This window comes from Mus pahari, chromosome 3 (genome assembly GCF_900095145.1).
Source record: "Mus pahari chromosome 3, PAHARI_EIJ_v1.1, whole genome shotgun sequence".
NCBI classification, from domain to species: Eukaryota; Metazoa; Chordata; class Mammalia; order Rodentia; family Muridae; genus Mus; species Mus pahari.
Genome location: NC_034592.1, coordinates 67,685,479 through 67,699,774, shown reverse-complemented (window position 1 = coordinate 67,699,774; position 14,296 = coordinate 67,685,479). Strand labels below are relative to the sequence as shown.

Genomic DNA, 14,296 nt, shown 5'->3' with positions numbered 1-14,296 from the left:
CCCCCATCCCAACACCTCTGCTGTTTGTCACCCTCCCCCATCCTAACACCTCTGCTGTTTGTCACCCTCCCCCATCCCAACACCTCTGCTGTCTGTCACCCTCCCCCATCCCAACACCTCAGCTGTTTGTCACCCTCCCCCATCCCAACACCTCTGCTGTCTACTATGGAATTATCAAAGCTTAGTCTAACTGGACATTCAATTACACTGGTCATCATAAGAAATTCATGTGATACAAAGGGGGAAAGGAAAGTGCAGAGGGGAACTCTCATAAGCAAGGCAGTTGGAGGTCAATACAGAAGGAGGAGGAGAAAAGGAGGAAAGAAGGAGTAGGTCAATACAGGAGGAGTAGGAGGAGTAGGAGGAGCTGTGAAGCCTAGGAATCACAGCAATGACCTCTATGGCAGGATATATACAAAAGTAATACCGTGGCACTCGTGTGTTTTTGATAATCAATAACAGTCTAATTGAACTTAAGCTCCCTCAGTAGCAGGAAAATGATGTCTGGTACTGGACACCTAAACAACTACCTGGATCTAAAGAAAGCATTGATCCTAGAAGAAAATTTATATTGGCACTATACTAGACCTGTATGAAGCTTATTCTTGTACCCACAGATAAGGGTTATTCTTACTCTTCACAGAAAAGCGTCTCTTCTTGCAAATGAAAGAAAACTACAACTGGACAGAAAAGAAACATCCATAGATTGGATCATGGGAAGCCATCCCTCAGGGATACATACACAACACTGCTCTTGCACTTCAGGCTCCTCGGGGAACAATGAAGAAGGGATAACCTGAAGATTGTAAGAGCCAGAGGATCAGGAAGTCAACAGTGAGACTATGTCTACTAGAAATGGTTGCCTAAGCAAGACCTGAACAAGGACAACATCAATAGCAACACTAATTCAGAATGAGGAAATTGCATGGGGTCCCACCTGTAGACAACAACAGGCAGCAAGTACCTGCTAGGATTTGGGGAATTAGTCTCTCCTAGAGAAGATTCTCTAGGAGAGATGGCTATCCATTTTAAAGTCATCAGAAATGATATTGTATGGACACAAACAACAATAACAGACTCAGCAGGTTGTATTTATATATTTGTGTGCTTATGTGTATATGATTATATAGGTAACAATAATAATCAAGAAATGAGTCCATCAAGGTAAAAGACATGGGAGTAGTTGGAGAGGGAAAGGAATAGGGAAAATGATTTAATTATCTTAATTACAAAATATATTTTTAAAGGTCCAAGAAACTCAGAATTCTCTAATGCTACCTCATTTCCTAGCTTTCATTCCCTATCTAGGTTATGATTTCCAATATAATTCTCTATATTTTCATAGGACTTAAAACTGTTGGCCCATTTTCTTTTAAAGTCATAAATGTCTATTATCAATAAGACTCAAATTGATATTTCTCACTCTTATTCCACCTAAAGTCTATATTGAAAACGTCACTAACCTGATATTGTCTCAGTGGAAAATGTGTCAACTCCTAAAGTATCTACAAAAGTGACAGTGTGTGAGTGTGAGGAGAGCAAATATTTCCACCATTGCACAGTGGTACTTTCTGATAATTTTCCTTGACTCTTACATTCCTAAAGTGGCACCTTGAATTCACATTTCTCTAATGTCCCTTAATCTGTGTCTGGGTGGCCTGGACTCTGATCAACTTGTCCTCTGACTCTTCTCTCTGTGATCACCTATTCCTTGTCTTATCAGACCCTAAAAGTGGAATTTCCTAAAACTTCCATGCAGGAATTGCTTCTCTGTGTCAAGAAGTCAGGAGACCATCAAAGGTTTCATCCTGGGAATACACTGGATTTTAAGATGATCCAGACTGTCTCTCAGGCATATCTCATCACAGATGAAAACAAAACCATTGATTTTATTATTTCATCAGCTAGAGAACATAACCTTCAGCCTCCTACTAGTCTGTTCTATTTGTCATCAACATGAAAAATGCTAAGATAACCATAAACGGGCTCTAATCACAGTAAAAGCCCAGAGATTTCTTCAGAAGTGTTATGTCTCCCACAGTATATTTTACCTTGTAAAGACAAATGTTGCCTACCAACATTCCCCCACTACAACTGTGTCCAAAGTAACCTTGACCTGATGCATATGGCCATGATTCTATGTGTTTTCATGAAGATTTTTTTTGAAAGATGGAAATTCTTTATTTTAAACAATTCTATTTAAAACATACTGAGGAAAAAATCTTATGCTACCCAAGCATTATACACTACTAAAGATTAAGTATAATTTTTTCTTACATTTAAAGTTAGCCTTAAATTTTACCTCAAGAAGTATTCATGTCATTAGCTGTGGGGATATAACAGAGAGTAAGGGTGAGGTTTTGCATAATTATAACAGGGTATGTTATAGGAAGGAAGGAAGGAAGGAAGGAAGGGAAGGAAGGAAGGAAGGAAGGAAGGAAGGAAGGAAGGAAGGAAGGAAGGAAGGAAATATATATATATATTAAATATATATATATCATATATATATATATTTAATATATATATATAATATAAGATTTTATATATATATATATAAGATTTTTATTAATAACAGCGTCACATCAGCTCTTGATTTAACCTCTAGAGTTAACATTAACTCATTTATTTCCTCTTACATCCAACTACCTTCGTTGTATTTTCATATTTTAATTGCCTTATCGAAAACATGTTATGAGCTGAAGTTTTGCACATCAGTTATTCAAGCAATTTAATTCATACAAATGGTAGACTTCCTTGTGTATGGGAGAGTACATGTGTCAATACACACAAGATGTATATAGGAAGGAAGTAGTTCTGTAGTTGCTGTGAGCGGTCCATTGGAAATGTGGAAATAATTGGTAGACTAGAAATGGGCAAGAACCGACCGAGCAATCATAAAGTAGAATTTCTTCTTTTATAAGAAACCTCAGAGTTTGATCTGATATACTATCAACAAGCAGCATGAAACCAGCTTCAACAGGCTAAATCAATATCTGGGTGGGTGGGGGAACAACCTCTCAGAACCAAACAGAAGGGGGGATAGGATAAGGAACTCGGAAAGGGGGTACTGGGAAAGGGGCCACATTTGGAATGTAAATAAATAAAACAATTTAATAAAAAGCTTTAAGTTAATAGAGTAGAAGCTAACTACATTTACATAATTCATTGCTGCAATATAATTAGCATTTGGGTGATGAGTAGCTACTGTACATTGAATTCTACATAGCTCATTTACTGAGACTGCTAGGAACTGAAGCACAGCTCTACTACTGCAAAGATTTAGTGTATGAACAGTACTTACATTGAGGAAAGTATGTTCCTTTCTTCCAAAGACGCCAAGCCATTATTAAAAAGTTCAGAATAGTACATCCGGTAATGGACAACATTTACTTTAACAACTAAGATTGAGTATTAATTATTTATTACCCCCACTTTATCTTACGTTGTGCTAGAAAGTATAGAACAATACATTTATAAAAATTAATGAAACCTTGCAAGTTACAAACACCATCAGAAAAACATTATACAGTATAACCATTTGTTTGGGGGTTTTATTTTATTTGTTTGTTTGTTTTGGATGCAAGACTCCCTTTAAAATCAAAAGAAATATATTAAATGATTTCAAGATAGAATTTTCAGAAAGAAAATATAGTAAAATTATATTTAATCATAGTCCTTGTGGTTGGCACCATTAAATGTGATAGACAGAAACATATAATCCCTTCCTAAGTTTAAGTTACGGCATGCCAGAAATTATAATTTTTATATTCTCTGAAGTGATTTATCAAACTTCCAGAGCACAGCATTCGTCTTCAATAACACTAACTTCCATTCGTAGGTCACTAGAGGAAACTATCACTATGTTGTAGCATCATCAGAATTATTTTAATTTTTCAATTATTTTAATGTCTAATAAGGCCATTAATAAAATGATCTTTACCTAAGTAAACTAAACATTTTAGGTTCCAATTATGTTTAATAATAACTACATGCTAAAACTACATTTAAAGTTAATTTTGAAAGGACTAGAGACAGTAAGAATATACCCAAAGTACTGGCAGCCTAACTGAATATGTTTTTTATTTTATTTTATTTTATATTTATTTTTGATGCTGGAAATTGAGTCCAAAACTTCATGAATGGTAACTGTGTTGTGTACCATTGAGCTTTATTCTCAGATAAAATTTGTTACTTTAAATGTGGAATGTATCATCCTCTATTCCTTATGTGCTTATTATGACACTGTCTAACATATCTGATCTAGGTATTGCTGCCAACTAATCCAACCAAAATGTGACAAGTGAAGATGGAAGACATTATGAATGTTCTTCAAATGATGTTAAGACTTTTGACTTCCTTAGAGTTGGTCCAATGAAGAATACATACAGAAACAGAAAAGTGATTTTATATCTCTTTAGGAAACTTTGATAAGTAGTACACATAGATTTAAACGTTGTTATTATTTTGAGAAGATAATATTAAAAAATAGAAACCCTACCTAGCAATAAAAACAGATTTCTGAGGTCAAGGACAAACTAGTCTACAGAGACAATTCTAGGACAATCAGGAATACATTGAAAACTTCTGTGTTAAAATAATGAAAGAAAAAAAAGCAGTGTAGAAGTGATAACCAAGAAAATATAATTTTCAACTGATACTGAAATACTAATTTTTAAAAACACTACATACTAAAAAAACTGCTCCAATAAATATAAATAATATAAATATAAAAAGTTAGTCCCAGTATAAAACCCAAATAAATTGTTGGACTAGGTTTTCCAGCATTTTAAAATTAAAATGCAATTGGTAGCTTCAATAATACACAAAATATTGGTGCACATCTGAGGAGTAGAGACAAGATTCTAAGTAACTACTCAAATTACATAAGCAGTTATTGAGTTGTTTAACTATTTAATAGGAGCATTTCTTCTTGATAGTGTTTCATACATTTGTTGAGCCATGATAAACTTTTAATTGTTAGTGACTTTTCTCATTTGAATAATATCTCTAAAGATGTACATGTTATAAAGTTTTACTATAATAACACAAAAGAGTAAATGGAACATTTAGTTCATAAAAGTAAGACTTAACATAGTCTTTAATATTGAATGCATGTTTTTTAAAAGATACTTACAAGAGTATGTTATCACTGTATGAGTATGCTCTTAAAGCTGATGTCTATGTATATTCCACTCTATCACCTGATTCCAACCTCACCCATGAACTCTTCTGTAGATGGTAATCTATCAACACTAATATTTCAACGTCACCAACTCAGAAATATGTATCTTCAGCCTTATAGTCATAAGGTGTACCCAAAATAGGTTTCAATGAGTCAATGGTAAGTAAATTGCTCAAAAATCAAGTTAGGTTTAAATGACAAAAGACCACATGGTATATCTCAAGGTCAACCTAAATTTCGTCACTTCTAATATGCACATGCAAATAAAATAAAAAGTATATTTTTGTACTTTAAAATTAATACATAAATAAATGTCCTGAGTGACAAGAAATGTGGAAAATAGGAAGAAATTTTAAAGCAGAATCAAAATGATCAGGAACATTAAACACAGATCATTGGTGCCTCATAAATCCGGTGTAGCAGCTGAAGCATCTCAGTGCAGTTGAATAAACTAAATAACAATAGCTGAAGACCAATCAATAAATTAATTTCTTTTCTTACTGAGCCTGGGACTTCCCATATCAAAAATGGTGGTTGTCCTATAGAACTAAGACCTTGATAAAAAGTTAGGGATGTTTGCCCACTTGAGGATAAGAAGCAAAATACATCTAAATTCATATTTTTAAATTTTAATTTAGCACTACTTCTCTGTACTTGGAAACAAGAAGAAAAGTAAAATCGTTTCAACTCTGCATGATACAATAGTGTCTTTAAGTTAAATTAGCACACTTATCCTTTTAAGTTCCATGATTTAAAAGTTCCAGATGTATTGCAAGTAACTTTTTATTTGCAATAGCACACCACATTGAAAGCTCTATATGGTTAATTAATCTCAGGAATAAGTGTAAGTTATACAATTGCTTTCATTAAATCTGAAATTTGAAGAAGTTAAGAACTACACATTAATCAACTGGACATTGAAAATAATTTTATTTCTTGGGGAAAATTAAATTCTTTTTTCCTGTGAATGGCTTTAGTTATATCTCCTTGAAATTAAACATGGACATCATTCTAATTCCTTTATCTTAGAGGAAAAATTCTATATTAGAAATTAAACTATAAAAGATTGTAAACAGGTTTCCATTATTGATATATGAATGTAGGTTTTAAAATATTCTATACATTTAATGTAACTGCTTATTAGCTTAAAGACTAAAACATTAAAGCAGACTACATTGAATGTATAAATTTTAACTTGAAGATTTTCATCATATGGAATATGCCAATTTTAGGTTAATATTTATGCTTCATATTTCTTAAACTTCTGGAAGAGGTATTTTTAATTAAAAATATAGCATATAATGGGACTTAAATAATTTTAGATACTGACAAGAATACATCATTATATAAGTTGAACAAGTCTTTATTAATTAGTATAATTCCTTATCAATATATCTAGACTCTCCAATTATACTTAAGGATGAGAATATATCTCATTTTTTTTCTTACTGACAAAACTCATTAAAAAGCACTTAGAACACATATACATATATTCCTTATAAAGAAATCGTGTTAAATAGAGTTGTTTACAAATGAGAACATTTAAGTCATGAAACTCACACACACACAATAAATTCAAACAGGACAGCTTATAAAAGTCTTGAAAGGGCTGACATGAACACCCCTACAAGTTTCAGTCATTACAGTCATGAGAAACATTATGAGCTTCATTTCATACTGCATCTCTCCTGCTTATTGCTTCTGACATCTACATATATTTTGATTTATCCATCTCATTTAGGTGCCTGCTTTTAATGTGCCCATTTTAATCATGAGGTTAGACCGGCAAAACTCATATTTAATCTGCCCTTTGTCAACATGAGTGAGGAAGAACTCATTAGCTTCAAATGCACAGCAAATAAGTCATCACAAGCAAACCCGGTCCCTGGAAAGTCTAAGGAGACTGAAGAAGCACAATGAACAGCACTGTAACAAGTTCAGGGCTGGTAGATAACTGCTCATTTTTCTGTGAATTCTTGTCTGCTTTAGCTCTACACAATGGAAGTATCTCCCTTGGCTAGTTCTTTTGCTTATCCTTAAATTATACTTAGTTTAATATATAATGTTGAAGAAAGGGCTCTTTGAAATATTAGCTGACCTCTCTGAGAGTCCGGACAGTTTCAATAATCCTTCTAGACTCTGCCTACCCTGTAGTACTCAACTAGTGAAGTGTGAAGCATGGGTTTTCTATGCAACAAAAAGAGCAAATAAACACATCCTGTACAATAAAGACATCAAATGCACCCCCATGGGTGTCTCCATCCACTGAAAACTTCAAATGAGAACTTTTCATCCTCGAAAAAAATATTAGGGAATTATTTATTAATGTGTAGATACTTTTAAACATAGAAAGAATCTGGGACTGCAAAAGACTGCATTCCCTTTTGAGCTACGTGTGTCCTTGACTTTACCTATCCTGCCAGATAAATATAAGGAGAAATCTACAGCAAAGTCTGCCAGTGGGCGCAGACTTCACAAAGTCTTCCACTTTTACCACCTGACTTGATCTGGACTCTCAGTGCTCATCCTAAGAGAACTCCATGCTACTGCTCTCTTCCTTTGGAGAAGTGTGCACTTCTCCTGACACCCTTGCTCATGAGAGTTGGTTCTGTAGGGAGGCTTTGTGGATGATGGGATTTGGGTGGAAAGTAGAAGCTACTCCCTGCTCTCTCTATGCTCAGCGCATCTTCCACCAACCAAGAGTGCTTTTCCTGCTGGGTGCTAAAGGACAAGCTGTGCTTGTCAGTGAAAATAGCTCTGTGGGTTTTGTTTTCTAAGAGGTTTCCTACTGTCTGTACTTGTGACACGGTGATCACCTTCCACCCATATCCTCAAACTCTAAAGTGTGACAAGCTGAAAGTAGTGGGCAGATGGGAATATTCTGCTTAGCTTCGTACAGAAAACTTCTCAGGAGAGAAGTTTGCTGTCAGTCCTTCAGCGAAGAGCCTAGAAACAAACTCATTCTGAGACCCTCACTCAATCCAGCCATTTCCCCTAAGCCACCAGCCACATGGTTCACTGCTCCATCAGATACCCACAACTCCATTCACCTTCAAGCTGCCTAAACTGAAAGATGTCACAGGATCACTTGGGGTTAGTGATCCTTTCTATTTTTAGGAGGTCCTGTTGAAAGAAGGAGAGATTGATAATCTTCAGCACTGTGGAGTGTGGTGGACAGTGAGCTTCATGAAGTGTCAGGAAAACATTTAGGCAGGCTCTCCTAAGATTCCTTCCTTTTTCTACATCCGATTCTAATCCCACGCCCATCAGATAAATAAATGGAATAAATGAATTCTTTGCAAACCAAACATCACTAAAGCTCCCAAATCCATCAGTCAACTCATCCCTCTGGATATGCCCTATTAGATGAGAGAGAGAGAGAGAGAGAGAGAGAGAGAGAGAGAGAGAGAGAGAGAGAGAGAATGAATTACCAGAGTTTTGTTCCCGTTCTTGCTGAGAGGGCCCCGGAAAACTCCCTTGATGTTGCGAAAGTGTCCGTTGCTGAGATGCGTGGAGCTGATGACAATGTAGTAACACTCCATGGGGCAGCCGCCGCCTCTCCTCCGCAGCCGCCTCTTCCACGCGCCCGCGCCCGCAGCCGCAGCCGGGGCCGGGAGGGTGGGTTGGGGATCGCGGCAGAGCGAGCGGCCGGCCGTGCGCTGGCGGCGGGCACGCGGGTTCCTTATGCCCGGCTGCGGTGCGCGCCCTGCCGCCTCCGCATGCCGGCCGCGCTCGCCTGGGCTCCGGCGCAGTGCTCGCCTGGAGATAGGAACAGGGACGTGGAGCCCCTGGGGAGGATGCAGCCACGAGGGGGGCCGGGCCGGGCGGGACCGGGCGGGAGCGGTCAGAGCCCGCGCGGTTGGGCGCAGCCGGGCAGCGGGAGCCGCCCGCGCGGCAGAGGCAGCGGTCGCAGCATCCCCCGCGCCGGGCGCCCGCACTCGCAGTCGCTGCCGCTGGCAGGCATGAGTGTTATTATAGTGCGCGGCGTTGCCGGTCCATCGCACTGAGCCAATGGCAGGGAGCCACTGGGCTGATACTGAGAGCTGTCAGAGGAGTACATCTGTCACCCGCCACCTCCCCCCCGCCTCCCCCGCCGCCGGGACCCACGGCCGCGCCAGCCTGGCCACGAGTGGGAGTGCGTCGCGACCGCCAGGGGCCGGGAGGCGACGGCCGGTTACAAGTGCGAGACTCCTGCGAGGTGCGGGCGGAGGTTGGGGGGTTGGGGAGCAACGCGACCGCAGCTTCTGCTCTGCGGGTTGGAGTGCGGGTGGGGGAGCAGGGGAAATAAATAAATTAATAATTTAGTACCCAAGCCATCCGCTTCCAATTGCAGCGAATCGGGGCAGGTGCCAGGTGCCTCTGGGTTTGGCTTAGGGGAGTCTGCGCTTTGATGCATCTTTTGTATGGAATACCCCGCACCCCCGCGCCCCCCAGTTACACATATCACAAGTGCTATGTGCTAAGAGCTTGGGGGAGGGGATTTGTGGCGACGCGAGTGGAAGTGGGGAGAAGGGAAACGCAGGGATTCCTGATGGATGTGTTCCCATTCCTGGCGCTCTCCCCTCATCCACCTCCCCTGGGAGCATCAGTTCTTCCTAAATTGCCAAAGCTGAGAGGAAAAGGATGCTTTGCGGCAAAAGAAGCCGCTGCTAGGAGCTCCCATGCCAAAGAGGTGCTGAACAAAAACAGAAGCCTTGGCCCTAGAAACGACCTAAAAGGAAAAGCTGCACACAAACTCCTGCGCTTGTCACAGAAAGTAGGGAATCCGGTCTGCGGTCTTCAGTGGAGAGAGATTCGGGTTGGATTTTAAAGGGTCAAGGCAGCCATCAGCAAGGACTGCTTCTACTCTAACCCTTCCCAGGTGATCCACTATCTGTGTAAGTTTAGCTCCTTTGAGGTGGTGGAGTGAGAGCACCACAGATACACACACCATAGATCTGCTACTACCACAGGACTCATTAGTCGGCACTTAAAAAGATCGATACCAGGCATGGGAGGCTGGGTCATGGTGCCTTCAATGGATTTACTGAAGGCTTTATTTCCCTTTTGCTTTGAAAGGCTTAATTGGTTAAAGCAGATTCCAGACATTCTGATGCCCCTATGTCAGAGCAAACTGCAGTCCGATACAAGCTGTGTTTATCTTGTTTATCCGTGGGTCAAGATTGAAATACGGTCGAGTATGTGTGCCCTATATATAGAATTTTAGGTAACAATGACAGCCCCTTCCCTATAAGCCATAATATGGTACTTAAATGAGTCTGACAGTTTGATTTCACTTTTTCAAAGAAGATAGAATGGAAGAAGTCTTGCTAAAAGAGGTGGCAGTCATGTGAGTGAATTATAAATTATAGGGTATGGGGGGAGTGTTAGATTTATATAAAAAGAAAATTTCCACGTATCATGCTTCAATTAGAAAATACTTGATGCGTATTGATTAAAGCTCATTATGAAGTGTCGGTTATTTTAGAAGAAGCAGACTAAATTTCTCTGATATCCACTTGGGGGAGTCTGGAAGTCTTGGGAGAAAGAGAAGTAGAAACTCTAAAACTTGTGTGCTGTGTGGAGGAGGTCACCCAGAAATATGTAGAACTCAGAATGAACACAATTACTCTGGAAAAAAATAGTCAATATTGGAAGTTAAAGGAATTTCTGACTCTCTTCACTGCAGAATTGTTTATTATTATTATTAATTTATTTACCAGTTGAACATGTAGGCTTTCTCTGAAGGCATCACTTGAGAAGGACTGAAGACTCAACTATATATTTTAAGTTTTCAAAACATTATTAGAGAAAAAAATGTACTGAGTTCCATGAAGCAGAGTAAACACATATCTTAGGAAAGTAAAGACGCACCCATAAGAGATTGAGTTATATGTATTTAATCAAAATAATGTAAGCTAGGTTAGTTTGCAAATAATTTTTACACAGAATACTTCGGTTGTGATGGTCATATCTTCGTAGCATAGAGCTCAATGTTTAGTTCAGAAAATGAGATACAGCTACCTGAATTGTTCCACGGAAACACTGGACAGCAGTTGTGTCAAATGTCATATTGTTCTTTTAGAGGAAATATGTTATTATTCATTATATGTTCACATATACATGCATATGTGTGTAGTATGGTAATATAGACACACGTATTTATATACCATGCACACACATATACATATATAACCGTATTTACATACTTACCTAAATAGTTATACTGTCAATATTTTTCAGTTTGTTCACAAAAGCTCAGATAATGCTGAGTGACTGCAACTCCAAGTTAATCTAATTCCTGCATCACTTGGTTGAGGCTTAGGACATTATCTAGACCAGCAAAAGCATCTAATGATTTATGTGACAAGAAATAGAGGCTGCACGTGAGTTCTCAGTGTATGCCTACACAGAGGCATGCTATAAAAATATACTTCAGTGAAAACCCTCAGCAATTTCTGGCAAGAATCATTCTCCTGTCAGAATATTTTCAACTTTTACATCCTTGATATAAAGGAGTGGGGCACTGGTCACGGGAAACCTTATTTTTGAATACATATAACAGCATAGATTTACCACCAATTCATGAAGGATGCTAGCAGTTATAAAAGAATGTCAATAAGTGTATGGAATATAGCCATATTGTTTCTTTATACACAAATAAATAGTAACGTGGTGCAATTACCAAGTTTCTATACATATAATTTGAACAAGTTAGTGTTCATAGCCAAAATAGTCATTAAAATGAAACTAGTGACCATTCTTAATAGTCACTGTGGTCAGCAGGCTGTTCACCATTACAACAGTATATCAGTTCTTAAGAAAACCATATTATTGTGGGAAACATGCTTCCAATACAAAGTAGCAAACACTGGGTAATGGGGATTTTATTAATTTTTTTTATCAAATATTTAATGTAAGGCTTTTTCTCATCTAGAGAATGGCCACTGGTTTTGCAATAATAACATAAAGCTATGTGGTCTATTTCTATTACTTAAAAACTATCCTGGTATCTTAAGACTTTGAGTAACTACTGGCATGTGTTGTTTTAGAGAGCCATGCCATTCTCATTTTATAATATAAAGTTTTTTTGTACAGCACCATTATATGACTTAAGTATATAACTGCTTATTATAAATATGCATACTCAATATATCTTAATCACAAACTGTTTAGAATATTTTATGGATTAGTTATACATCACTTGTGCTGATTCCCAACTCTGGCTGAAAAGAACAATTAAATTTTTAAATCTAAAATATGCATTAATCTAAGATATGTAATTTACTTTTCTTTCATCTAGTTCAGCTTTTCCTCTTCTAAAATTGCATTTCAAAACATAAATAAATAAGACTTCCTGCACTTTGTGCTTGCTATCACCACGCCTTCCTAAACTCAGATCAGATCCCAACATCTGTAGGCAGCTTTGCCCTGAGCATTGCTCTACATGTGCACCTAGCTTATCCTGGACTTCAGGACAGTGGTGCTACCCTAATATAAAAGAACAAGATCTCAGATAAAGAGAAAACCAATGGCTGGATCCCTTGATCCTGATTCCTTACCTTGATTCACCCAGCACAGTTGATTTCAAGTGAGTAAATCCAGTCTGTGAAGTTAATGGATGCCATATGTTATAACCTCCATTTACTGTCATAGAAATCACTAGACATTTTAACTCTACCTAAACAACTTTACAGAACTCAGTTGAATGACCCCCAAATTAGGTCAAGTTCTGAATTCCAGTTGCCCAGCTTTATGTACGTTCTCTTAACTGAGCTCTTATTTTTCTGCTGGTTATCCTTGGAAAAATAAACAAACAAACAAACAAAATGCATATGTCATGAGTGTCTGTGATAGATTCTCAGAATATTTTGGATGAAATGTATAGACTAGATAACATGTAACTAAGTGCTTCCTCTGTTTGAGTTCTACATTTACACATATTTGGAATTATGTTGAGACCAAATACTATTGATTTCATTATGTTGATGAAGTAAGGAAGAATCACATAAGTCAACAGATTCATGACTTATTTGTTCTAATGTAAGGTCAATTTATATTATGGCATTATTATAGAAGGTACTGTACAGTTATATTGGAAACCTATAATGATGCTATCACCACAGACCACGCAAGGAACCATGAACTTCAGACACTTTGAGACCAGTTTTGACAAACTGTCATAAACAGATTCATGTTTAAGCAACTTCAGCAAGGCAGCGTCATCTGTTTTATTAAATTAAGATTGTAAATTGGATATTTTGCCTGTTGTATTTTTATTTGCCTTCTTTCTTTGTTTTGTTTTTACATAAGTTCTATAAGCATATGGGTTTGTATAATTAGTTTGATGGTAACAAATTTAAGTAAAATTATGCCATGAGTAAATTTCTCTGTGAATAAATCTTTTAGGAGAACAGTCACACTATTCAAATATGAGAAATAATGCTATAAACAAGTTATGAAGTATATTATATATCAAATAAGCAGTACTGACCTTATCTTCAGGCAATAACAATATTATATGGCTTATTGATTGATAATAATTTACAAAGTTACTGTCAAATTCCTATTCCTTTAATTGACTCCATATAGACATTTCTGATTTCCTATTTTAATTTTATATGCTGAAAGACAAAATTTAAGCTCTGTAAATTCAATAACACTCAATCCACTACAATTTAGCCCAAATTAAAATTCTCCACTCTGAATGAAAACACACCACTAGTTAACTCCAAGTCACTGATAATATGTTATACTTAAATTAGAGATCTTACAAAGTCAAATGTATGTCAGAATCAATGAAGTTTAGAACTAATGTTTCTGTAGACTGTTATGAAATCTCACAAGAATTAAATTCATCTTCAACTAAAGCAACCCCTTGAGATGGTTTCTGATTCAAAGTCATCTAACTTCTTTTATTTAACCTTTAAAATAAAGTGAATACACAAGCTATTATCCTATGTATTTTCAAGCTTTAACTTTGATTCTCAGATAGCATATTACTCAAAGCTTATAACCAAGCATAACAAAACCCCGTCTTGTCTTACTCCTTCAGTGGGTGGGTCATAACTATTTCTGTATTTTGGGAATGGCAAAAGTAAGGCAAATGTAAAATTATTTTTCTTTTGTTCAACC

The 14,296-nt window shown here is 37.3% G+C and overlaps 1 protein-coding gene across 1 annotated transcript in view; it reads right to left on the bottom strand.

Moving 5' to 3' along the window:
- Znf804a (zinc finger protein 804A) overlaps positions 1-8,851 on the bottom strand; it is a 207,919-nt gene extending 199,068 nt beyond the window's left edge. The window contains exon 1 of the mRNA XM_021194198.1: positions 8,614-8,851. Within this exon, the coding sequence (XP_021049857.1) occupies positions 8,614-8,724 (111 nt within the window). The 5' untranslated portion in view covers positions 8,725-8,851. The remainder of the gene's footprint in view (positions 1-8,613) is intronic.
- Positions 8,852-14,296: the final 5,445 nt, after the last annotated feature.